This window comes from Chelon labrosus (assembly GCF_963514085.1).
Source record: "Chelon labrosus genome assembly, chromosome: 13".
In the NCBI taxonomy this organism is placed as follows: domain Eukaryota; kingdom Metazoa; phylum Chordata; class Actinopteri; order Mugiliformes; family Mugilidae; genus Chelon; species Chelon labrosus.
In genome coordinates this window covers 4,433,496-4,460,924 of record NC_140346.1, presented here as the reverse complement: position 1 = coordinate 4,460,924, position 27,429 = coordinate 4,433,496, and the positions used below count along the sequence as shown (strand labels likewise).

The following is a 27,429-nucleotide window of genomic DNA, read 5'->3' as shown; positions in this document are numbered from 1 at the left end:
TGACACAAAAATGTCGAACCCCAGGTGGTAGAGGTCTGAATGGGGTCACTTATTTAAGACAGAGGGCTGTTTGAATATCACATAGGATAGACATACAGCCCTGTGGAGAGAGTGTGTTGTTGCAGGTTGTATGTATTTGCACACATGCACAATGTGCTTCACTTGAAAGTCTCATTGGCTGTTTGTGTGCAAGCTGCAGCCTAAACAGTGAGGCATGTTTTAGGTTTAATTGCATTTAGATTTAATGATAGTAATTTAATTTCTGCAGTAATGGGATGTGTGTCTGAACCTGACTTTTTGTGCATGTTAGAGTCTGTTGTGTGTGTATTATCCTTCATTCATTCATTTTCTGTAACCGCTTGTCCTTTGTAGGGTCGCGGGGGGGGGGGGGGGGGGGGCTGGAGCCTATCCCAGATGGGCGAGAGGTCTGAAGGTCACCAGTCTATCACAGGACTAACACAGAGAGACAGACAACCATTCACACTCACATGCACACCTACGGCCAATTTAGAATCACCAGTGAACCTAACCAGCATGTCTTTGGACGGTGGGAGGAAGCTGGAGTACCTGGAGAGAACCCACGCAGACACAGGAAGAACATGCAAACTCCACACAGTAAGGCCCCAGTCGGCCGATGGATTCGAAACCCAGAACTTTCTTGCCGTGAGGCATCAGTGCCCATATGTGAACGCACGTGTGGTCAGATCACCTAAAACACATTTTATTGCTGACTCTGATCTACATTTACAACTTCATGGGAGTGACGGGATTTCAAAAATGCGACAGCAGTCAACCCAAATCATTACCAGAAACAGCTGTTCCCCCAAAACAAGCCTAACTTCACCCTCAGGCCCAAATATAAAAAAGACCAACATACTTCATAACTGTATGTGTCAATTTGTTTGGCTTTCAGCAACAGTGAATGCATGTGTGTATATATTGGTGGTTTGTACTTTTTGGCTGCACAGTGGTGATGCTAAGCCAAGATGAAGTGTGAGGAGAACAAGGAGATGCATCCTGAACGACAACCAAGGGTGTAAACCACAGCCAGCGGTACCCTTACTCACCCCTGTTAACCATCAATTATTGGAAAAAATGTGGTTTTAAACCTGAATGTCAGTGAAGCTACTGGTTTGATCACAGGTGATTACTTTGAGTACAGCATGTCTAACAATACACCGGACACATGCGGCATTGTTTTTTATGTATTCATTTTTTGTTTAAATCCTTTTAGTTCAAAAGTGTACCACTATCCTAATCTGTCTTCTCAATTAAAATATGTAGTATCAAGGCGGGTAGAACACCAGTGGACTGGTGGAGATTCTATCTTTAGGAATATTGTGTTTGTTAGAGCTTGTTCCAATCACGTCCACAGTTATAGAAAGTACTAGGGAAATTCAGGACCAAAAAGACACAAATTCTTTACTAAATGCATGTATCCACATGCACACACACTTTCAATTACAAAGTCTCAGAAGGGAAGTAATAATATTCCTTATGTAAATAATCCTATAATGACGAGAGACTGGCATGCCTTTGAAAGGTAATCATCCATTCCTTGCAGCCATTCAGCTGGTTCATTTAATTTTTGTACTGTTTGGATTGGGATGTGTATGTGTTCGTTTACATCTGTCTATTTGTGGGTTTTTAGTATTTCAAGATGAGACGATAGCATGCAAGAAAGAAAAAAATCAAAAAGTTAAATGTATGAAGATCATACAGTCAAATCAAACACTAAATCTTATATCTAGGAAAGTTATTATTGTACAGAATAAATTCCCCTTGAATTAGACTATAAATAGAAGAAGTGCCAATCCAGATACACAGTTTATCTATTTGATACGGTGGATGTTGGCCTCCATACATGCATTATGAGAGAGAGTTGGTAGTATACTGTTGTATTCAGCTCCACCTGACTATCTGATTTCCGTTGTCATACCCTGATCCTAGTTAAAGATCTTAAACATGTTAATCTTGATTTCCGGACAGCGTTGATTCTTTCTTTATCAGCACATTAATCAACACTGACTGTTGTCTCTCATAAATGTGAGCTTGTCAATTTTACTTTACTTTTACTTTCACAAAAACACAAGAAATGTGAATGTGTGAGAGTAAATTACATCGTACAGACCAGAACATGTTTTGTTTGTGTTTAAGTTTCTAATAACCTTGGAAGATCCTGTTCCCAATGCTCTTGGCAGCAGAAACACTGAAGTAAGAGACAAACTTTAATCATAAGAGATGGGAGGATAAAAACAAATCCAAAAAATAAGGCATCAGCGTTTAGTGGAATTAGACTTAATCCTGTGTTTACTCTAACGGCAGGTACAGTTTATCATCAACAATGACATACAGTACAAGAGTGAGTTTCTCCAACATTACGTTATATCAGACTAGTTTTCATTCGTGTAAAGATGGATGCAAAGATTGCATAGCATTAGTATAGATACTGGAAGTATAGATTCCGAATTTCTATATAATCAGTGACAGCTAAATGCACTGTGTGGAGAGTTAGGTCCTGTTATTTTTTTTTAAATCTGTGCCTGTATACAAGTAGTCACATGAGTATGTGTACATTATGAGCATGTACACATTGCAGTTGACATCTGCAGGAAACCCTGGAAACAGTGACTCCAAAATATAAAGAAAAATTACCCATGAAAATGTTTTTTGTTATGTTGTTCGTTATTTTTCATGAAGAAAATGCTGGCATCCTTTTTTTGTAGGCTCTGTTGAAGGATGTCTGATACTGCCCTAATGTACATGGAGTCATACTTCTACAACAGCTCAAATAAAACTTCCAGTACCACTTTACGGAAGCAAACTACGAACAGCTGAAAATGTAAGTGGTAGCAGTGGCAGTTATGTATTTCCAAGTTGGTTTTCCAAACACTATATATCTGAAAGAAAGCGGCAGGGCACAGGTAAGTTAGCTATTAAGTCCAGTGCTGTCGATGCTGTGGCAGTTAGACGTAATGTAGCTGGAAAATTCTGCCTTACCCTATTCATTCCTCAAAGACATTCATGTGCAACTAAAAAATCTTGTCAAAAGACACCAGCCAGATGTGCTGACCTGTTGGAATGCTAGTAGCATGTAGCTTGATGCACACATTGGTACTCAATGACTACTCAAATTTAAGTACTTGTGCAGAAATAAATCTGTCAGGACCTTCCAAATACTATTGTAGTACTCCTCACAAATCTCCTTCCTACACACTAAAGTTTGACTGCATCCAATCTGCTTGTTTATTTCCACTGACAAACAGCTTCCTGCTTTTATTTTCTGGGAAATACCTTATGGCTTTTAATTTGTGGAAAACAAACAGTAGCACAACCACATATGGCATGGAGGTTTAAAGCTTATACCTATTGCTGACACTAAGAGTCCATGTAATTTTTTACCTTTTCTTCTGTCTCCCCCCTTACTTCATATATCTTCATCTGAGGACATCTTTCCCAAGCAGCCTTCTCCTCTTATATAACTAATAACAGCTTCCACGCGAGGCTGACAAAATGATGAACGTGGATCTAAAACCCAACATTTGCTGTCCCGTATGTTCTCGGAAGGTTAAACCATCACTTTGATTTATAGATGCTGTAAATTTACTGTCCTATCATACACCTACACACACTTAGCTCTTTGGAAACAGGGAGAAAAGCTTGACAACATACTGTAAATCCAGCCTATGTGGGACTTTCCATAATGTGGAGCCGCTTCGTCTGTGAGACAGGTGTACAAAAGGGTTTCCAGCGTGTAGACAGACAGAAAACCTAAATTTAGTTACTAAAGATTTAGTCATGATTCAAATTCTGACTTCATCGGGACATTCATTGAAGGGGGTTGATGATCTAAAGTAAAGCAACTGCAAATGAGTCATGATGGCGGTAACTGTTTACGTTGACCCTTCACAACACTTAAAACAGTCCAGCAGCTGTTTTAAAAAGTGCTGCTCTTTGCTCCAGTTTCCTTCACTGTTCTGGGAAAAGATTATTTCCCTTGATGGCATTTTGAGTGAAAACATCCCACGGAGGCCCCCTGAGATACCCAACTGTGCCCATAAGCACCTGTAAGATGACAAGAGTTGAGAAAGGAATCTTTTAAAAACCCACTTTACTTGTTCATTGCTCTGTTTAGAGAAGAGAACATGGGCTAGGAGCTACTCAGGGAAACCACAGAGGAATGTAGTGTGTAGGGCAAAGTGTGTAAGTTGATGTTTGCTGATATGCAAGAGCGCAAATGTACGCTGAGTTGGAGAGGGTTCATTTTAAGATAATGGCAGCTCATCCCATCATTCCTCACATCCTTTCTGACTGCGTGTGTATGTGTGTGTGAGTGGGGGGGTGTATACCTGTGGCCTTCTCAGGGTTGTTGCACATGAAGCAGAGCCAACCTCCTTCTTCCTCACTGTATCCAAACAGGTCAAAGAAACGCACTTCCTCCAGCTGGATCTGAAGGTTGTCCAGGTCCTTTGGACAAACCGAAAGAACACAGATGAAAACGCTTTATATTTAAACTTCTCAGTGGGGCCGTTGTGGTCTACAGTGCTATATATCCAGTCCACCAATACAACACAGGTGCACAAAATATAGACATAAAAAAAAAACAGATAGTGGTTGGTTGTGGGCCAGCATGACATTGCTGACATGGTTTGCTTCTGTACTCATGCCTGCTGTTCATTTATACTTTCATTTTGTGGTTTGTAGAGACATTTCAAGGGATTCAAAGAATCTCAGCAGCGTTTATGATGGTTGCCATACTTACGAAATGACTGAGAATCAGGTGTTAGTGGATTGCCCATTCAAAATATGCCTGTTCAGAACTGGATGATTGCGGCTTCCATTCCAGCTTTCTGAGGAACCACTCATTCGAACAACTTCTTACTCGACACTCCGTATCCCTGGGTCCTAAGTTATACACCTGAGTCTATGTGTCATTTTGGTGAGTCTGTGTGTCATAGGCAGTCAAGATCACTGATGGAACAAAGGGAGAGCTACTGTAGTGCAGTTTGCTGAAAATGTTTATGCTGGTTCTGATAAAAATGTGTCAGAATACACAATGCATCACATTTTTTTTAAAAAAAATATAAGGCTGTGTCGCTGCAGACCAGACAGGGTGCCCAATATGACACCTCTCCACTGATGAGAACTGGACCATGGACTAATGAAACAAGGTGGCCTAGTCTGAAGAATGATGTTTTCTTTTACTTCACATGGGACGGACAGGTGTGCTTGAGTTGCTTTGGGAACACATGGCACCAGGATGCACTAAGGAGAAGGCAAGCCGGTGGAGGAAGTGGGATGCTTTGGGCAATGTTCTGCTGGGGGACCTTGGTTCCTGCCATTTACTTTGACACATAATACCTATCTAAGCATTGTTGCAGACTCTTTCAGGATAATGCACCCTGCCACAAAGCAAGAAATGGTTGAGGAACACAGTGAGTTCAATGTGTTGACTTGGCCCTCAAATTCCCCAGATCTAAATCCAGTCGAGACCTGTAGGATGTGCTGGACAAACAAGGCATATCAATGGAGACTCCACCTCACAGGACTTAAAGGATTTGCTGCTAATGTCTTGGTAGATAACACTGTACGCCTTCAGATGGTCTAGTGCAGGGGTCTTCAACGTTTTCCAGGCCAAGGACCCCCAATCTGATGGAGAGATGGAGCGGGGACCCCCTACTTATATATATATATTGTATAAAATTGTGTTTTATATTAAACCGGTCCTATAGTATGGCACAGCAGCATAGATCGTTTATTTACATCAAGATGGTTGACTCTGTTGCCGTTTATGATCACTACTATCAGGAAATCGCCCATAAATATATGTTATATAATAGTTAGAGCCTTGATTCTTTTCCCCATAATCCCCAAGCTGTATAACATTTAAAAAGAACTTCATGTGTGTTTAAAAAAAATTGTGGAGGTGAATATAAAAAAATGTCTAATCAATCAAAACATTTTCGCGACCCCCCTGCAGTACCTCCGCGGACCCCCTAGGGGTCGCGGACCCCCTGTTGAAGACCTCTGGTCTAGTGGAGTCCATTCAGGTCAGGGATGTTTTGACGGCGAAAGGGTGACCTTCACAATATTACGTAAGTAGAAGCCAAATAATCCTTTCCTTTATAGCTAGATGATAATTATGCATCAATGTGTGTATGTATGTGTAAACTTCACATATACAAACAAATCAGTGGCCTTCAAATATAAGAAGTAGCTACTTGCAGTCATGGACTGCTGCATACTAAAAACATCAGTGTTCAAATGTGCATCTAGAAAGCAGTGGAAAACCAGACCCCCTTTAGAAATCCCTTGAGGCGTCCTGCACATGGAAAGAGTTACACTTCACTGTAAACACACACAAACACTCTTTGGTAGTACTTACACCCATTCCGATGATCCATTTAAGAAATAGAGTAATATTTCTTACTACAAAAACTTGGGCTCCAATCAAACATCCCAAAGGAGCCGGATTTAAATGAATGTTAGAAAAACAAGTAGCTGTGATGGTTGAGCTACTTGTGTCTGACCTTTTGACATTTTCCTCTTCAGTGTTTGATGTTAATGAGCGAGGATGTGAATGTGAAAGCTGCTTTTTGTGCGTGTTCCCATTCGGACCAATGAAACTTGAGCCCTCATGTCAATACACACGGAAAGTACTGATCATTAACAAGCACAACTGTTATTGAAAGAGCGGCAGTGCATTTAGATTCACCCACACATCAGAGCGTTCTCAGCGTTGTTACGACTTAAATAACTGAGGTGAAAGGGCCTTGCCTGCGGATACAGATTAACCAGGACCATGTGTTGCTGAGAGAGACGAGCCATCTGTGGGTTTACACCAACGTTATTATTCTCATTGGGTGCAGGAGAGTCCTTCAGGAGACACATGTTGCAAAACACAGAAAGAGTCAAAGACATGAACGACATGAAAGAAAGAAAACAGAATATAGATTGGGAGAAAGAATGACATGAAAAATTGTAAGTTTATGTTTCAATGACTCATTATATGGCCCTCCGATAAGTGTGCTGATGGCATGTCTATGATAAATGCTATACTTAGGAGGAATGCTACTGACTGAAAGGTTGACTTGAAAACTTGGTTTCACTCCACGACAAAAAAAAACATTCTTAGTCCAGTGTTTTGAGTGTTTGGGGCAAAAGATCAACAAGATAAACACAGCCAAGAGTAGCCAACATTTCCACACATTTTTTGATACTGTAATTAATGGCACATCATTAACAAGATCTTCAAAGTGTGTTGTGAAGTAATATCTACATCTACAAGTCCAATGTTTACACTTGACTATAATATCTGCTCCGTTAGCATCATTTTGCTACATTATATAATGTTTGCCTATGTGTGGACCATGTGTCAGTGTTTCTAGGAAGCTAGTGTTTTCTTTGAGTGTGAAAAGAAACAATCTATACTCCTTGTTTGGAAGCTCCTGGGTCCAAACAGAAGATGTCGGAGACCATAAGCTGCAACTCTCTTCTTCACACAGGCTCCAGTGTAAACCAACGGGTGACATATTGCTACATCCATCTCTATATGTAGTAAAAGTTATTTACATTTTACTACATATATTTAACTACTAATGGCAATGTAGTTAAAGGTGAAACAACTGTATATACAGTATATCGATCAGTTTAACATCGTAAGGGAAACTACTCACCCTGAAAACAGATACATAATGTATCTTCTGGCCATGTGAAGAGATTTCTAGAGAAAAAATCTCAGATATTCAACTAAATAATGTACAGCATAACAGAAAGCCTGCCTTTCTGAGTTCTAAGCACCTATGGAGACAGGGATAGCTAAACTTCCCTTTCAGTTTCATGATTAAGCTCTGTCACTTCAGTAGAGAATAACCGTCTTCAGGCATGTTCTGGGGGGTTTCAGGCCGGGTGTTGTAAGCGTCTTGAGACCATTTGTATTTTTATTGACGCCATATAAATAAAATGGAATTGAAATTAATTACTTTCAAGCATGTCTGGGTGATGAATGTCCTTACCTGGCTTCAAAAATATTGACCATTACTTGAAACCACAGAAGACCCCAGAAATGGAGTGGAGGAGCTAGCCATTACTGAATAGGTACTCGCTAATCCCCCATTTGAGTGCAGGAAGGAGATCAACTCCTTGCAAATGGACTGAGAGACCTAGCATTGCTCCATTTCCAACATTATATCATTGTGATGATTCACAAGGGTTTTCTACAATGAATGAAAACTATACTGAGCTATATGCTGGACAAGACTAAACATGCTTCGGGCGTCACTGCTCTGTCATCACCTCTTATCAGGCTTGTCTTGTTGCTGAGAAACAAACTCAGTTATATTGGTGAGTTACAATGCTGTTACGAGGAAACTGTGCACGATGTGTTTATCCAAATAAAACGGTGTGCTGTGTGTCACTGAACTAATACATTGAATCATTTTGTATTTTGCTGTGACACTCACTGCAACTTTTTTCACTTACTTCACTTACTTTTAGTGACAATGAAACCCAAGACAGTTAAACTAGTTTTAACATTGTTTACCAATTACACGGCAATGCTCCATAAAGCACCAAAGAAAGACAATAAAAGTCTGTTAGTCAGAGGTTGAGCAACAATGTGTAAGAGTGAACACAGAGCACAGATCTGATGCATGACACAGTGAAAAATGAATCACCAAGGAAAGAAAAATGAGTAAGATAGCACAGCATAGATTCTAGAATCCATAAGTGAAAAACCTCTAACTACAATATGAGTGTAGCACTTCATCATCACAGCTGACCATAGCTGACAAATGGTTGGTATACGGTTTGAATGAGCCTTGGGGCGGCTGTGTTTAGAATGACAAATCAGCAGTTGGCTCAACAGACTGACGCCGACAAACACAAAGCCATATTTGATTCACTGGGACCAGAAAGGTGTGTTCAATAAAGAGATGAAGAAACAATGGCTGGATTATGAGAGTCTGAATATAATCCGTCTATCCTCATGTAACCCTCTCTCCTCTTTCAACATGTGCCCCTCTCTCTCTCTGCACCTCTATGTCCCTCCACTGTTGTAAAATTATAATAATTTGATCAAGATGCAAGATGCAACTATGCATGCTCATTACATCCATAAGCAGGATATAACTGCAACAGTGAACAGATTCTGAAGCTGTAAAAATATGTCCTGAAAATGATGTCTTTTTATGCAAGACGATTAGTCTTGCATAAAAATTCAGGGAAAAGAGAAGTCCACCATAGAATGGCACTTTAGATAAAAAAAAAAAATATATAAGGTGATAATGCTTCATTGATAAAGGGTTTTCAGCCAGTTTGTGCCTGGAAAATGCTCCCACTGTTGTCACTTGGGATTAACTGGAAAAGACAGTTTCTCATTGAATCATTATGTACATTTTGCACTACTTGAGCCAACTATGAGGGCAGTTGGTGCAATGATAACTAAAGTGACACAATGAATTGACATTGAATCCACTGCTTTCTATAGTCTCCCTTAGATTTTCTTACAATGAGGTGAGTCTACATTTAGAAAAGACAAGCAGAGATCTGGAAGATGAGATTTTTTCATAATCCTACAGCTGCAGAAGGAGGACAGCGAGAGGGTGAGGCAGGAAGAGGAGGAGAGAGGGGAGTTTAAGTTAGAAGAAAGGTGAGTGGACGAGAAGTGGGAGTGTTTGGAAGGGGAGTGGAGCAGAGATGGATTAAAGCAATAAACAAGGAACAGGCTTTCATCTTTAGGTCTGTCTGGGCATAAATGCTGGAGTAGGGCAGGGGTTCTCACATTAAAAGCCATTTCAAACGAACACAGACAGACGTAACAACTCCTTCCTTTCTCTCTTTTCATCCCCAAACATCTTTATCTAATCAGCTGGGCTCCTTGGCTTTATGTTATCTCTTAGTACCCCGTCTTCCTCCCTCCTCTGCCTCCATCAGACTTTATCTGCAGCACAGTTGTGTCAACAAATGCCCTCATTCTGGGCAAACGGAGGAAGAAAAGGTGAAACAATACTTCTGAATTATCTCCATTTTCAGGCTTCCACTCTGCACATATCTCATGTCTCTTTTCCTTTTTCTTTTCCTCTTTGCTCTCACCTTATCCTCTGAGAACATTACCCCACAGTCTATTACGATGCCTCTCTCCATGCTTGCCAAGTTCACAAACTTTATGTCTTCCTGTTCAGTCTTCTGTTCCTGTCGTTCTTCTTTTTTCCCCAACTCGTTAATGTTCCCTTTATTCACACTTCTCTTGTTGTTTTTTCATTCTATTCCTTTAAATTCAGCCATTGATGTTGTGAGTTACTAATGCTTCCTCAACTGATATCAGCCATAACTGCTTCAATTTTCATTTTCGCTTAACAAAAGCTCTCTTAATCTTGTCATCGCTACACTTCGTTTTTTTGCTCCCATCTTTAAGCATCTTTAATCATTCAGCCAGTATTCAGATAGCACAGCTCTCGATTTGGTCATTATTTTTATATTCTTAACAAAATAGCCTTTTCTCATTATCTTTCTCAGTCTTTTCCTCCTTCCCTCTCACTGTGCCTTTCATTTTCATTCACACCGGCTTTCTATTATCTCTGTGTCATAAAGCTGCTAAACTGAGTTGTCAGAAGCTGAACATGCGTCTTTCTTAAATCAGTGAAGCCTCATGAAGCCCTTTAGCCTCCCTTTAAATCTCTCTGTTAGTACAGGTGTAATTGGTAAACTTCCCCATTTTTTTTTTCTCAATGGGGTGACAGTGACAGGGGCGAAGCAAGGAGGAAACACTGCATATGGATGGTTAGAAAGGTTATGACCCTCTTCCTTCCTCTTCCCCGTTAAATCCAAATTTTCCACAGCTACTTCTGTGAAAAAAGAACACATTCTCTTTACCTGGCAGGTCTGCTAACTGGTTAAAATTTAGACACACAGACTTCGATGTTGCTGCTGTGATCATCGAGCAAATTTCTGTCAAGCATTTCCTGCATGTGCTTGGGGTCTCAGAAAAATTAAAACTTTTGTGGTAATGCATGCCATTTAGTTTTTCCTTTTGTGGGAAAGTTGTTTTAAAACTTTACGTTCATGAAATGAATGTCAGTACATGTTTAAAAAAACTTGAGAAATGGAAATGTAGCAGAGCATTTTCATTACGCTACAATTTATATCTTTTATTGTTCTTGTCGGCAGCTTAAATATGTAAATATAACATGGTAATCAGTCATTTCTGGAGAAGCTTGCAAAATAAGCTGTTTCCAGCCTTCACATGATTTTTATTTAGTGGAGTTCAAAGTGGCTAGAAATTGAAGCCAGCAGAGATGAGCCAAAAACTGCAGTCTCTTGAATGGCCACTTAAGGCTGTCCATAAAAAGACAGCCTTAAGTGGTGCAGCTTGGGACAGAGGGGTCCCAGGTTCGCCTCCTGCCGTGTCCATGGCTGAGGTGCCCTGAGCAAGCATCTAACCCCCAAATTGCTCCTCAGGCGCAGTCCTTAGAGGCTGCAGCCCACTGCTCCAACTGTACACACTACTGTGTGAACAAATGGATGGGTCAAATGCTAAGGATGTCTATCCTACAGTAGATGTATTTATGTGTCACATGTATGAGTGTGTGTTTACTTGTATTACAAAAAACCTAAAGTCAGAGATCACTTTTAATAGAGAAGACTTGGTTTAAAGTTAGCATAAGGTTAGACTCCAGGAAAACATTGCAACACCCTCTGAAGAGGGAGGTTGGTGAAAGTGTGTGTTAAAGAAAGGGATAGAGACAGTTGAACTGCATGAGTGGACAGCTACAGTTAAATGCACACGTGTTAGACTGACTCGTCGTGCACGTGTGTGTACATGTGCGGCGGCATGTTTGGGATCCATATGGTAACCATAGCTGGCGTTTAGTGCGTTTTGAGAAAGACTACGACAGCTGTATTTTCTTTGTTGCTCTAATTATTTCCCAACGACCACTTAGCTTGTCACATTAAGATAGGACTTTCTAGGAACACCACCCACACCCTCGCATTTACAAAAACACGCGGAGACAGGCGCACATATTCGCACACACTCAGTCAGTCCGTTTTTCACACGTGCGCACACAAACAGACATGGTTAAAGATGAGGAGCCGGTGTGAGCGGAGAGCTTGTATACAAAAATGTCCATTTAGTGCTTTCCCTATTTAAACAAAGTGGATGTTGATAATTTCTTAACTTGGAATTTCATTTTTTTACACAACCGATGACTTCATCCTCTTTGCTGGAGATAGATGACTTTTACGAGGAAGCAGCACGAGTGCACACACACACACACCCACGCACACACACACACAGACACACTGTGATCCATTACCTTCCTGTGCGGCGTGGCATGCTGTGTCATAGCCATGGAAAAGCTATGAGCTCCTTTAAGCTGCGTCTTCTCCCAAAGAGAAGCCAGTCTTTGGACACATTTGTCCCGGGTGCATAGAGGGACACTGGACTTACTCTAAGAGAGGGAAAATAAAATGAAAAGTGAACAACAACAAAAAAGGATCAAAACAGAGACATGGTTGGGAGAAAGACAGATGAGAAATGTGGGCGTGAAGGAGCAAAACATGTACCCAACACTTACAATTCCAGGATATGATTGTGCAACTGTCATGTTCTCAAATATACTTTCCACTGAGAGATATTCTATACTGTTATATACTGCTATTTTTATTCCATTTGCAGTTGCCATTAAGCATGCAACAATGTAGAGAGAATGCATTAATTACATAGATAGATATAGGATATTATCAGACCTTAATCAGTTTATCCTGACCTTTAGCAACTTTTTGGTAGATTACAGTAGGGGAAAGTTATTTTTTTAACCACCATACATGTATTTTATCAACACAAAAAGATGGTGATTGATCAAAAGGAGCCTTAGAATGTGTACTTCAAGTTTCAGCTCAACATACAGCACAGTCACTGGTTTTAAACTTTAGTGAAAGTGGGCTGTTTCAGCTTCAAATATAAATGAGCTGCTTGGGACATATTAGAGGAGTTTGCATGTCTCCTTCAAAGCATCCTCTAAATGTAATGGATAAATGGTTGAATCGGTCCAAAGCAGGAAATTAATGGCTGAAGCAGGTTGATAAAAATGCACACATAGTAATTCACTATAACTGTGAGGGACATCACTGTAGATATAATGGGCCAGTGGGCCATATAATGGGCCAGCTCCAGCTTCTGTTAATGCATGGTAAACTCAGTCAAACCCTCTTAAATATTGGCTGTTAAGACTGGGTAGATGACTGCAACAAAAACAGTTGGATGGAAGTGTGTGACGGGGTGTTTTCGTCCATCTCACAGGGCTGTAGATAACATGTATGGTGCTTTACAGGTGGATGCGGTATGTGGTCGTACCTGTAGATGTAGCAGCATGACGTGAATCCAAAGATGAGGCTGTCGGCTGGTCAGGTTGAAACTGGACTTGGCGTACAGACAGTAGTGACCCTTCAAAGGACAGGAGAACGACAGCTTGGCCACGCAACCTCGATTCGAATCTGTATCACACACAAACAAAAGAGGACAAATTAGAACATATTTTGAGTTTATTAGATACCCCTAAGTTGCACTCTGATTGTCTCTCTGTGTCTCTTGCACACATGGACTTGTGCAACTTTAGGAACATATTTACAGAGTGATTCATTACATTGGTCCGCATAAAGTGTCTTCTCTTTCCGCCACTGTCTCCCACAAAGTCCCACCTCTCAGCCAGAAGGAGAAAATCTAGACAAGGGGCAACTATCATGTGTTGCGACAGAGGTTTTTTTTGGCAATTTCTGTTGCCTGTACGGCAAGCATGTAGAAATTAATTCTGCAACGCAGGGGGTTGTGGCAAATGAATTTCTTTCTTGGAACTCTGCACTTGCCCAGAAAACAACAGCAAATACTGTGGGTTCGAAACCATGGGCCGACTGGGCCTTTCTGTGTGGAGTTTGCATGTTCTCCCTGTGTCTGCGTGGGTTCTCTCCAGGTACTCCAGCTTCCTCCCACCGTCCAAAGACATGCTGGTTAGGTTAATTGGTGATTCTAAATTGGCCGTAGGTGTGAATGTGAGTGTGAATGGTTGTCTGTCTCTCTGTGTTAGCCCTGTGATAGACTGGAGACCTGTCCAGTGCATACCCCGCCTCTCGCCTCTCGAGTAATCAGCATTACAGCACAGTCAGAATTAAAATGCCTCACGTCACCACCTCAATCAGAACAGACTGACTTGAAAGGAATTTCGGAAGAAAAGGGGTGGTGTAAACCTAAACTAGAAAATACTAGTCCCTAATTATCAACGCTTGGAATCATTCTTGTCCGGGTGGGATAAACACATTCCTTCTGTGCATATTTGCCCCACGTGGGGTAAACATCAGACGTGACATGACCCGGGACAGAAAAGAACGAGTTGTTAAAATAGACTGTTTGAAAAGATAACAAATACAGAATCGATGTGGTCAGCGCTGTTGAAAACAGGGCTCTGATTTGGTCATGTTGTTCAATTGAATGAATTCATTGTTGTCAATAAACACTTCATTTTCTTTCCTATTTCCAGCTGATTTGAGGTTCCACGGTGGCCAGAACCATGTTAAACACTGCTACTCTGATGGATGTTTTGGAGCATGTAAACACATATATTTCTTATCAGATCATTGTATTTAGCATCCCAGTGGGTCAGTGGGAATCTTTAATGAGCGTGTTGTCGACAATATTGTTGACGTAAACATATCACATGACACCAGTCAAATGGCCAGATAAGCATTTGACTGTTGGTCAAATAAGCAAAATCTGTATTTCTGCATGTTTCAACTAATTAGTCTCTTGGGGCTTTGCAATCTCTTTGTCCTTAGACCCTCAAATTGGAGCTCTGCGCAGAGTTGGCCCTAAAATCTGTTGGACATATGACAAATATATTTCTTATTCACTGTAAAAATCTTTTGCAATCTAAACAAAGCAAATACTTTAGAGTAGATGTTGAAAGTGATTTGCAGAACTCTTCATTTGTTATTCAGATGAGACAAGTCTGTTTATCAGAGTATTCTTCAATATGTCTTCACTTTCCTCATCTCGTTACTGCGTAAACTGAATACTTCAGTAGTAGTGTCCTTGTTTTGCATTGTTCACTCAGCTCTTGCAAAACCAAGGTCTGACTGTTTGAGTGTGTGTGTTAATATACCGCTTCACTCATTAGCACGTGTGCCTTTGTATTAGATAGTCAGAGATTTTTTCATGCCTCCACATGCATGTGTGCTGTTGTTTGGAGTAAGCATTCATCTGGCTCTTCCTCGCCCTCTGAGATGGAGGGTCAGCGGCTCACGTGAGGGTCAGCCAGCAGCACGGTGACATCATATCCTATGAGACCTGGGTTTGATTTTCATTAAGACAGCAAATGGAAAGCACCAATTATGTGATGAGGACTGGAGCGTGTGTTTGTGTCTGTTCAGATTTAATCAATTAACCAGAGGCCAAAGGAGGAGATTGTTATGTTTTATCGTCTTGTCTCCTGTTGTTAGTGTGTGCACTTGTGTGTAATGTGTGGGTACTGTCTGACTCGTTGTGGAGCAATACCATTCCCTCTTTTCAATCAAAATCTCATCACCTCCAGTGCCATATTGTGTTTAAGTTTGGTTTTCTGTGCGTGCGTATGAGAAGTGACATTTCACCTTATGGGTGGTGCTCACTGCTGCAGATGGCTCATACAAAGGAATACATGGAACAATGGAATTTTCTAGGGTTAACCCTTGGGTGTTTATGGTAGTATGAACACACTGATGTATATCATTGAATGTGTGCATGCGAACGCCTGCACAGATGCTACAGGTGTGTAAGCTCCTAGAGTTCTTTTTGCATTGTTGCATAGAACATCTCCACGCATCTCATGTTCATTGTAACACAATTTGCAGATATCTTTGCGGTGTGAATGCAATTTAGGTCTAAATGTGTTGAGAATACGCACACCATGTTTTTAATTATTTATTTATCACATCAGGCTAAGACTGGTCATTGCAAGAGGGCCTGGTTCAAGTTAAAACATCAGTTCGATATGAAACAGGTGATGACAAGCGCCACTAAACGATGGCAGTGACGCTTTAATTGAATTCAAATGAATTGAAGCAAGTCAAATCGAAAATTTGAAAATAAGCACAGATAATGTGAAAAATGAAAATATCACGTCCTTGAACATGAGAAGAATTAGTGGAGAACTGTGAAAATGGATTACGAAGTTTTAGAAAATGGATTAGATTAGTTTGAGACGTAGGTGGATTCTAATTTCATTGTGTTTTTATTTTTTCTTCACGTGAACTGCTTGAACCCTTGTTTCTAGTCTGTGTGCGCTGCTGGCACTGTGGTATGAAGGTGGACTTGTGCGCACACAAAGCAACTCTCAGACCACCTTCCTAATATTGTGTAGGTCTCCCTTGTGCCTCCAAAACAGTTGTGACTCATCAGAGAATGGACATGGGCCTTCTGAGGGTGTCCTGTGGTGTCTGGAAACAGAATGTTGTTAGTGGGGGGCCTTTGGGTCCTATGGGTTGAGGGGAGGAGCCTCTGTGGATCATCCCACAGATACTTGATTTGGGATCTAGTGAATTTGGAGGCCAGGTCAACACCTTGTGCTGTTCTTTGAGTTGTTCCGGTAGCGTTTTTGTGTGTGTGTCTGTGTCAGGCTGCATCCTGCTGGGGATGGCTGCTGCCATCAAGGAGTGTCATTGCTATGGGGTGGGGGTGCCTGGTCTGGTCTAGGAGGGTGCTCCATGTCTAAGTAACATCCACATGAATGCCAGGTTCAAAAGTTTCCCAGCAGAACCATGAATTGTCAAAGATGGTCAATGTTATTTATTTCACGTATTTTAATGTTGTGGCTGATCTGTGTAATATGTTCTTCTTGCATAGATGCTGCGTATGTATGACTTTCTTCTGGTTCTACTCATGAGTTTTCCTCACGTCATTCATTTCTTTCTGGTTTTCTTTCTTTCCACTAACTCGTCAGTCATTTCAGACCCAACCACTCACACCTGACCTTCCCTGCCCACTTCCCTAATCAACTCCCTCTGTATTTATCCCCCCTGTTCACCAGACACCAGTTACCAGATTGCCTCTGAGCAGCCTGTCATTGCTGGCCAGTGTAAAAGCATGCTTCTGCTTGCCCCTTCTGCTCAGCTGCCTCGTTCTTGTAACCTCTACGAGAAGTTTTGCATCAAGTGAACTGTTTCGTGCTTTCGGGTCCTTTAAACCTGAGCTGTGACAGTTTAGTCCTGATTCTGCTGTACAGGTGTAACTGAATATGATGACCCTGCCCACCTCAAAACAATTATCTGCTTCTCTGCCTTGATTCATTTTTCTATTGACAAATTAGGGCCCTGACATCTGCCTCCTGGAGTTTGGCTCACATCTCTTTACATTACAAGTTCATGGGTTTCTGCAGTTGAATTAAAGTGAATTTTGTCTTGCCAAATAATCCACAAAAGGGCCAAACCTAATGAGAATTAATTGTTCCTACCAAGTATTTTATCTTTATGGACAAGCCTTTAAGAGTACTCCAGCTATGAGGCTCCATTTTTAGAAACTATTAAAAGTACATCACCAACAACTATGATTATTATGATCCTGTCCTGCTGCCACAAATATCCTCTAAAGAACTGAGTCTGCATCTGAAAATCACCCAAAATACACTATTCTGCTTCAACTAGTTTGCTTAAAACTTCAGGTGCTGAAGGAAACTATTTTAACAGAACATTACATTATACAAACATTAAATTTGAAAGAAGCAATGAAAAGGCTTGGGCCAGAGAAATTACAGAAATCCAAACGTGCCGAGAGAAAGACCCACAGTGCTGATTCAGTTACAGCAGAATATCTCCAACTTGATCCTCCGAGGCCTGGTTTACTGCTATTATTTACAAAACATTCGTCAAATGATGTAACATGTTGAAAGCAATTCTAATCCTTTTCAAGACGATATTATTCTGAAGCTGAATTGCGACAATTAGCTGTCATCTAGACCTTTTTGTACTGTGTCTGTTTATTCATTCATGGTGGGTTGAACTCTTGTCAACCCTGGAGGAGCTTAGCAGAAGAAGTCCTGCAGCAAATAAAGGATACTCTCCGTCATAGCTTTTAATTTGCATGCACGTGTGTGCTTTTCTCTCTGACTTTTAGAGCCAAATCAATGTCAAAGACTGCTTAAAAGCCTCATTTAGAAAGGATTAAAAGGGGATATTAGGAATGAGGTATTTGCTGTGAACCCTCAATGGTAGGTTGATGATTTATTGGACTGAATGGCTAATACGCAATTAACACAGCTCCTAGCACACAAACAGTTACACTGTGCAGAATAAAGTGTCCAGAAAGGTTGGACATTATGAGCCGATATCCATGGCTGTAACTAATAGTTTGGGCGGGGGGATCCCACCATGTCCTGGACAAGATAGAAATCAGTAATCAGCAGATGCAATATTAAAACTCCCCGCAGAGAAATAAATCCCTGTCTGTTTAGGGCTTAAGAGACACCAATCAGTCATCTAGTGACTGCTGTGCATGGATGCATCCGAATATGTGTGTGTGTTTATTGTGTGTGAGATAGAGCAGGATGGAACGAGAAGGGGGAAAGGACATGTACTCAGACCACGCTATTAATCAGTCCCAGCCACAGCCTGACTGGCTGGGACTGATTAATCTCATTCAAGTTCAGCAGGTTAAATAAATCCTCCCTCTGTGGACTCCCCTCTTGTTTTCCACCCACTGTATACATACCAATGTATCAATGCAGTTAGGTCCATATCAGTTTGGACACAAATTTCTTTTACTTTTTACCAAAATGTACTGACAGCTATGTAATATGAGTGCAGACCATCTTCTTTAATTTGAGGAAAATCCAATGCAAATTGGAGGATTTTAAAATTACAACCATTTACTGTATATACACAGCCCCCAGTTTTCACAGGCCCAAAAGTGACTGTAAAGATTTTCTTTGAGAAAGTCTAAGCTCAACTTTCAAGTCACGAGGTTTATCAATTGATGGACTCTCTGCATTAGCTACTAGTCTTTTCTTGGAAGATTTGGATGATGATATGCCTACCTCCGGGAGAGTGTTCTTCATTTGGATGAGATTGTCTTCGACGAACAGCAGTGCGCACTTTTTCTCTGAATTTACGATTTGTACTGATTTGGCCTCCACTAATGTTCCTTCTATGTCTCTGGTGAGTTTGTTTGTTTCTTCAGCCTGAGGATGGCATGCTCCCCTGCCTTGAGAGCTCCTTTAAACACATTTTGAGTTTACAGCATCAGTTTCCAAATGCAAATGTCACACTTGGAGAACCTGCTTAACTGATGAAGAAATAGTGAAGGAATAATCCACACCAGTTGGAAAGTGGGCTCTACATCACAACCCTTTATAGGGCACTCATTGAAATACTTGGAAAAGACTTTTTTACTTTTGTAAAATTTTATAGAATTTTCAAGATTAATAAAGTTACCATATATGGTTCCTTGCCATAAAGGGTTGAAGACTAATAATTCCCACACCGACAGTCTGCACTTTAAGCCCATATTCTATAACTGTGACCTCAATATGTTTTTCATAAATAATGGAATAACAAAAAAACAGTGTGTCCAGTGTCCAAATATATGTGGACGTACAGTAGTTCTGTTATTGAATATTAAATACCAATAAGTATTTCTACTATTGGTCCCATGTTTACTTTACCTTCTATCACACACTGCTCTGGTATGGGGATCTGCTGGACCATGTCTTTACAGAACTCTCTGATCGTCTCCATGTTGTCTCTTAGATGGATGAACAGTCTGTCAGCTTCCTCCTGCTCCACCTTCTCTCCGTCTTTTTCTCTGCTTTGACCTTTCTCTGCCTCTTTGACCTCTCTGTCCAGTGGAGCAGTGACGGGCAGGGGGCCATCACCGGTCGGTTTCCCCTCAGTAGACGACACTTCCCGGTTTTCTGAGTGCTGATTAGGCAAAGTATTTGAAAAGGTGTTGTCTGTAATTAGCTCCGTTCCCTCGGTGTCCTCCCCGGTGTCCGAGTTGACGGAGCGTGAACGCACAGCATGGAGCGCCAGGCTCTTTGACCTAAGACAGACCACGAAACACGACCAATTAAAAATTTCTTTCTCTTTCTGCTTCTTCTCCATCAATGTTTGCAGTTTTCTAGGTTTTAATGGGATTTTAGTCTTCGGCTTGGATGCCACTAAATTAAGACAGAACTCCTTGCATGGACGCTGATCTTTTGGAATCTTGATTTTTCTGTCTGCCATTAAGTATATTTGAAAATCATTTGAAATATGACATATCATATACAGTATGACAAAATGATGGGTGGATGGCTACAGCTCCTACAAGGTTCTTCATGGATACCCTTGATTTAAATGTGAAAGTCAGTACTTTAACCTCTCTTAGCGTATTGCTCTATAGAGACAAAGGCTGTATTAAGTTGGCTAACTCACTAAACTATAACATAAAACGTAGATTTGTGTAATAAGATCGAGGTTCTAAGTTGTGTCTCTAACTTTGAATAGTATAATAAAATAAAATAAACCACCAGGCTTCACAGTGACAGGATGAGTCTGTTCTTAATAACAAGTTAATGTTACTTTCCGCTCAGATTTGAGAAGATATTCAGCAGAATCGCGTTACTGTTACATACTAACACACCTGTTGAATCTCATCTCGCGTCTCTCTTCCCTGACGGCTTGGCTCAGGCTGTAGCGTCGATGGGGGGCAGGAGAGTCCTCCTCCGCCTCGTCTTCTTCCCCAGCCTCCCCCATTTTCTCCTCAAAGGCTTGGATCTTCACCTGCAGCCGCTGCTCCGAAGCCACTCCTCCTCCTCCTCCTTCATCACCTGGAGGAGATGCACTGGAAGGCAGGCAAGTCTCATCCACCCTGAAACACAAACACAGAATAAAGGGTTTAATTGCAGGTGGTGAGTATGTAAAATGATGCATGACAGACATATTAAGAGAGATATTCAGCAGCTTAACTCTCTTCCTCCCTTTCTTTCATGCCAATTTTGTGTAATTTCGTTTTACTTTCTCAGGATGACTGGCTCCATCTCAGTCTCTCAAAACCACATCCCACTTCCCTTTATTTCTATCCTTACTACTTTTTCCAATAATACCCTTCAAACATGCTACTTGTTTGCTGAAGGAGGACTTCCAACTGCCCTGTTATTGTTTTTCTGTCTCCACCCTCTGCTCTTTCACTAATAAACCACCCTGACTTTCTCAATCCTCCTATCTTTCTCCCAGAAGACCCCAAGCAAAGTTTTTGTAAGCCTCCAGTCCTGCACACAATGTTTTACTTAAAACAGAGATGTGCGTGTCACTCCCACACTACAGCCAGATGAGTCAAATTATGCACATTAAGTTGCAAACGTGTACACATGCATGCTCACTCAAAGGCATGCACGTGATGTTGTGCATGTATACTGCTTTACAAAGCATTTATTGTAAACATAGCACTTAGTAGACAAAAGAAGCAACTGGAGGACAAAATAGAATGCAAAAACAAACCTGTATTTGTTTTACAATCAAAGTATGTGAATGTATGGATGGACGTATCTGTGGATACAGCTTGTGGTTAAGGTATTAATTGTGACTGATTCAGTGAAGTTATCACCAGTCTGACATGCACGAATCAAGTAAATAATTAACAGTGAGAAACAGGGTGTCTTTACTTGGAGACTGTTTTTACAGAGGACTTTGTTAAATGGTGCATCAACAAACACCTGAAACTCAAAATCGGCAAAGCCGTTGAGGTTGTGATGGACTACCAAAGGAACAGGAGGCCCCCGTCCTGGTTGTCATCCAAGGAGAGGAAGTGAACAGGGTGGACTCCTGCTGAACATTTGTGTACAATTTTGTCATGATGAGCATTCTTGAATTATGGCCAACAACGTGTTTTGTGAGTTCACAGTGGCCTTTGGCCACTAAATCAGTTCATCCCTGAGTGGATGTATGTGTCTGATTTGTGGAAATTTCCCTTTTGGGTGGAAAACCTGAAAACATAATAGGGGCCAAAGTTGTAACAGATGCATAATAATTCTATAAATACTATTGGCACAGTAATGCAGGTTTCATCTCAGTCTGAGTTGACTTCTGATGTATTAGTCTATAGAGACCGGAACCCACATGTCTTACTTGAAGCACCACCAAAGCTCATACAAACCCCAATAAAAACATAAACTACCACAACAACATTTAATAACACTGATAATGACTCTCTAGTTGGCTAGAGAGTCAACAGATGAGACTAGATAGAGGCTATGCAGCAGTTTTATCTGAGCTCAATCCCTCATTTCCATATCCATTTATGTTGGGCCCACTAAGGGGTTAATTACAGTTTTTGTTCATACGTATTAACAGCAAAAAAATTTAAAGGATAAACAGGTCTTAGCGATCAAGGCATTTGCAGAGAATGTGTACAGAGGGATTTTTTTCTCTGTACTGGTTGAAACACGCTCCATAATTAAATCCCAATGGAGTGTTACCAGACTCACATTCTGATAAGAACTAAGTCTAGCTACACCAGACTATTTCCCACCTATTGCCCTGTCTTTCCCAACCTGCAGTGTGTGGTTGTTTTCTCCTCCAGTCGTCTTCCCAGCAGTCTGGCTATGGCAGTGAATGAGTTGCTCATCCTGTAGATGTCTTTACCACAGCCCCCCAGTAAAGATGGGTAGCGGTCAGTCAGAGCTCTGATCTCCAGCAGCAGTGTGTGGTGAAAGCTGTGCTCCATGCTGCCCAGTAGGGAGACAAGGAAGACCAATGAGCTGTGAGCGTGAGTCTGGAGAAGGGAGACAACAAAAGGACAATTAACGGAGAATAAGACGGCCAGGAAGTTATCATATCAAAAAATACACTTTAATGGTTATGTTCTAATGCTGTGGGCTTCTAAACGCATTGAAAACAGGACCTGTTTTAAGTCGTGGGAAGTTTTGAAAAGAACGTTTCACTACATGTGTTTTGGTGAAGAAACAGTGAATTTAATTTAACTCGATACACATTAGTTTTGCACTTCCAGGCTGTTTGTGGGGTTTGGTGTTTTTTGTTTCTAAATTATGACAAACAAAAATAACTACAAACACATGCGCTTGGCATATAATTCCCTGTCTGCTTTTTGTACACACCAAATGCAGAGCATATTCACTGCATATTTTCGCATATTCTCTTCTCACAGCAACCACTGAATCATTCTTAACAAGGTGCATAACCTACAGTATGTTAGTCATACTTGGAAACCCAAAAGAAAGTTATATATACAACTTACACTGATTAATCATTACATAATCACCTGCCTACCACTCTTATGCTGCAAAATCAACCCTGATCAATCGAGGCATGGACTCCACAAGACCACTGGAGGTGTGATATCTAGTACCAAGATGTGAGCAGCAGATCCTTTAAGTCCTGTAAGTTGCGAGATGGGGCCTCCATAGATCAGACTTGTTTATCCAGCACATCCCACAGATGCTCAATTGAATTGACATCTGGGGAACTTGGAACTTAAGTCAACACCTCCAAGTCGGTGTGCTACTCAAACCATTCCTCAACCATTTTTGTTTTGTGGCAGGGCACGTGATGTAAAATATGATTCACCAGACCAGGCCACCTTCTTCCATTGCTCCGTGGTCCTGTTCTAATGCTCACGCACCCCTGTCCACACTTTCCGCTGTGGACAGGGGTCATCATTGACAACCTGACTGGTTCTGAAAGAACCAGCATGAACTTTTTCAGCAATTTGAGCTACTGTAGCTCATCTGTTGGATCGGACCACCCAGGCCAGCTTTCCCCCCCATGTAGATCAATGAGCCTTACCGCTCTCAAACACACCTAGTAAAGAGGAGAGAAGAATGCAGTCACGGCATGGCTCAGACATGCTTCACAAGCACTCTCTGTAGGATACTTAATTCATATGCAGCTCCTAAAACTACCAGAAAATGTAGAAATACTGCTAGTGTCATGACATGCCAAGCAGGTGTTTAGGGGCTTCTGAGGTTCAGCGCGAAAATCAATCAGGGGAGTTTATGTTGCTGACTTTACGAGGCCACGTGCTATTTCTGCACCACAAATCAGGCTTATCTTGTCAAGATGTTTTTATTTTGTAAGGACTTACAACAATACTTCCAAATATTGAAGCACATACAGAACTCCCATCATTTACAGTTCACTCCCTCTCCTTGGATGACGATCAGGACATTTTACAGTATTAAAAGCCTGCGGGGTCACGCAAAGCTCTCTTTAATCGTCAGATAATTCATATTGTATTGTGTTCAATTATTTGGAAAAAGCATTTGGCCTTGATTTGACCAGTTTAACTAACAACTCAACTGAAACGCTGCCAAAAAGGACGATATGAGGAAGATCTTAAAAAAGAACTGTTTACACTTTTTAATCAGCAGTTTTTACCCTCTCCAAGAATTACAGCAGGGGAACCGATATTCCTGAAACAGATCTGGAGACAAATCAATAGTTTGTATCTTGCACAAACACAAGAGAAAGACACACCATGGCTGATTCATGTGCATTACTCACTATCATAATTGTAACAACAATGGGAGCCAGTTGTCTCTGGCTGCAGCACATCTGTCGGTGTGTTAAAAAAAACTTTAAATATTAAGTGTTTCAGACTCTAAAAAAAAACAGAAAGAAAGAAAACATTGCATCGGTCCAGTGAGGAGCCAAATCCTTCCTCTACTGCCTACCCATTTTTTCCTTCCTTTGTTTGCTTGGTCGCTTAGCTTCTCCTGATTGTTCATCAGGACACTGATCTCTCTGCTTCCTCTGGAGCTGCAGTCTGGCAAATCTCCGCTGCTTGTACAGTATTTGTGCATGAGTGTGTGTTTTCTGTTACAGAGAGCAATAATGATTTGTGACAGTCAGATGTATATCGTGGGAGAGATCATTTACATGTTAAATCTTATTTAAATTTCACAGCAGCTGTGAGGGATTTCAACCAACCCGTATTTCAGAAGAAATTATTACCCCGGTACAAAAAAGAAAATATATATCAGATTTGCTTCTTAAAAATCTGATACCAGTGTATTTATTATTTCATGGCAAATATCGAGTAGCACCAAGACTAGCGAATGGAAATAAAAATAACAAAATACCTCTATATTATACAATATTTGCTAACCCCAGACTGTCCTATAATAATTTATACATACTTATCAGTCACTGTATTTACATGGACTCTAGCATTCCAGTAAATATTCAGAAAAAAATCCAAATGAGAATAGAAATACCTCATGTAACCACCTTAATCAGAACAGACTGGCCTGATCAGAAGGAATTGTTAATCAGATAGGCGCGGTGGTGTAAACTTTTGACATTATGCCATCGGCACAGTTGTATCTGACTGGAGGTCACTTTTTTGTTGGAGGTAAAAGAGTTACAGATTGTTGAACGCCTCAATGGTGGCAACCTTAAAACAAAAATTGTTCAAGCAAGTATTTGAAAAGATTATTTATGCGGTTGTCTGTTTTCCATAAGAGACAGGGGGCAGTGCCTCTATAGATTAGTGGTTAGAGGAGCAGATTCAGGACCAAAAGGTCGCTGGTCTGAGCCCCCTCAGCAACGCCCAAACCACTCCTTAGTCGACAAGTCAAGTGTGTGCACATGGATGGATTAAATGCAGAAAGAGTTTCACTATGATGGATTGAAAAAGGTAATGAAAACAAGAACAGGATAAAATAAAAAGATCAACCACTCTGGGAATAAAAAAAGTTATATTTTCGTGTTTTGAGGCATGTAAACACTTTTATTTAAACTAAATGTAGTCTCCATGTTTAAAGGGTTTATTTATAAACTGTTTTTTCAAAAAAATACTTTTTTTGTCCATAAACTAATTGAATGCAACAAATCTCCTTTCTTTTCCAACTGTTTTATGGTCTAGGATATGTTGTGACCCCAAACAACTGCTAAATGAAATAAATATGAGATGGATGTTAAAATACGCCATAAACCAGTGCCAACCACCAATTACTACAGTGTCAAAAATGACTGTAGGACTGAATCAACACCTCTCTGAAATGATCTCAAGAACAAATCATAATGATTTATCACTCTCAGAGGGTGTATTTACTACAGAGCTGTTGGATGGAACAGCAGTCTACTGTCTACAGAGGTTTCTTTCACTGATTACATATTCTGATCTAACAAGCAATGAATCCAGAAACACTATATAGACTGGCTCCCAGCAGGAGTTAAAGAAAGCCAGAGAAACTATTGTGCAATCAAGAACAAATGCATCCCAGGGCAAAAGTGTGTGTGTTGACGTGTATGTGCGTCTAGGGCACAAACACGAACCCACAGGAGGCACTCTCCACTGCCATCACCAGGAGGCCTCAGCAGGGGCATTTCCCAGAAAACGTGGATTATTTTCCAAATGGCTCCAGTGTGAAGAAAGACAGGACATTGAGGACCGACAAACAGTGTGTCTGAGTGTGTGTGTGTTCGTGTGTGTGCGCTGATGCTGGGTTTGCACGTTTTCTTGACAAGAAGATTGAGGAGGAAAGGAGCTTTGAGAGGAAACATTGCCTTAGAGTAATAGTAAACTTTATTATGGTTTCCATCTCATGATTTCTATGTGCGTGCCTGTCTGTCTCTCTGTCTATGTGTATGTGCCTGCGTCTGTGCATGTGTGAAGGGGGAGCGCCTCATGTAGAGACAGTCGTGATGTATTTTCACGTTTTACTAATTTCCCGCAATTATTGTTGAATGGCCTTTAAATGCACCCAGTGGAAAAGAGAAAGTGGCAGCCCTCACTTGTCTTGCAGTCATTTTCATCCCTCTGTACAAACACATTACGCTGTGACTGCATATGTTTCATTACAGTGCTGCCTGGACACCACTGTGTCACAAAGCTTTACACTTATGCTTGTCCTGACTTCAAGTATCCATTGCAGGCATGATTTGCAGCAAATATCATCATCAACACAACTATCTGAACACATTTCAGATTTATACCTCTCAGATAAACAAGACATCGGCCATGCTAGGGAGGCTGAGCATCCAATATATGCTCACAATGACAATGCTACTATGCTAATTTTACAAACTGTAGTTTAGCCCCTTCGAAGTTAAATCTGACGTTTAAGTGCTTTCTTTATTCTATACGTCACCTATACACCAATATCTAACCTTGAGGTGACATAACGTAGTTTGTAGATGTTGTTAATAGTATTTGCCATTTTGTGGACATTGATTTTAAAATGTTGATGATTCATCTCAGCACCCAGGGGCGTACGCTAATTTTTCTGTCCAATAAAACGCTCTCTCAAACTTCCACGTTCCTCCCTCCCCTCCTTCACCAGCTGCACTGCTGGTTTTGGCTGTCCACCCAAATGTGTACGGGTGGTAACTGCTCTGGCCATGGACACAGTCCACTCAGAAGGGGTCAGTCTCTTCAGCTCTGTTTTCACAAGAAACAAATGAAGACAA

The 27,429-nt window shown here is 40.9% G+C and overlaps 1 protein-coding gene across 3 annotated transcripts in view; it reads right to left on the bottom strand.

The window, feature by feature from the left end:
- veph1 (ventricular zone expressed PH domain-containing 1) overlaps positions 1-27,429 on the bottom strand; it is a 70,994-nt gene that overhangs the window by 10,024 nt on the left and 33,541 nt on the right. Inside the window, exons 6-11 of one of the 3 annotated variants that reach the window (XM_084558665.1) lie at positions 22,551-22,771; positions 20,642-20,869; positions 19,683-20,059; positions 13,355-13,494; positions 12,315-12,449; positions 4,350-4,467 (exon numbers count right to left, since the gene is read on the bottom strand). In XM_084558665.1, the coding sequence (XP_084414791.1) occupies positions 4,350-4,467; positions 12,315-12,449; positions 13,355-13,494; positions 19,683-20,059; positions 20,642-20,869; positions 22,551-22,771 (1,219 nt within the window). Of the gene's footprint in view, positions 1-4,349; positions 4,468-12,314; positions 12,450-13,354; positions 13,495-19,682; positions 20,060-20,641; positions 20,870-22,370; positions 22,772-27,429 lie in introns of those variants that run through there. The other 2 variants (XM_084558666.1, XM_084558667.1) reach the window with 2 other exon arrangements.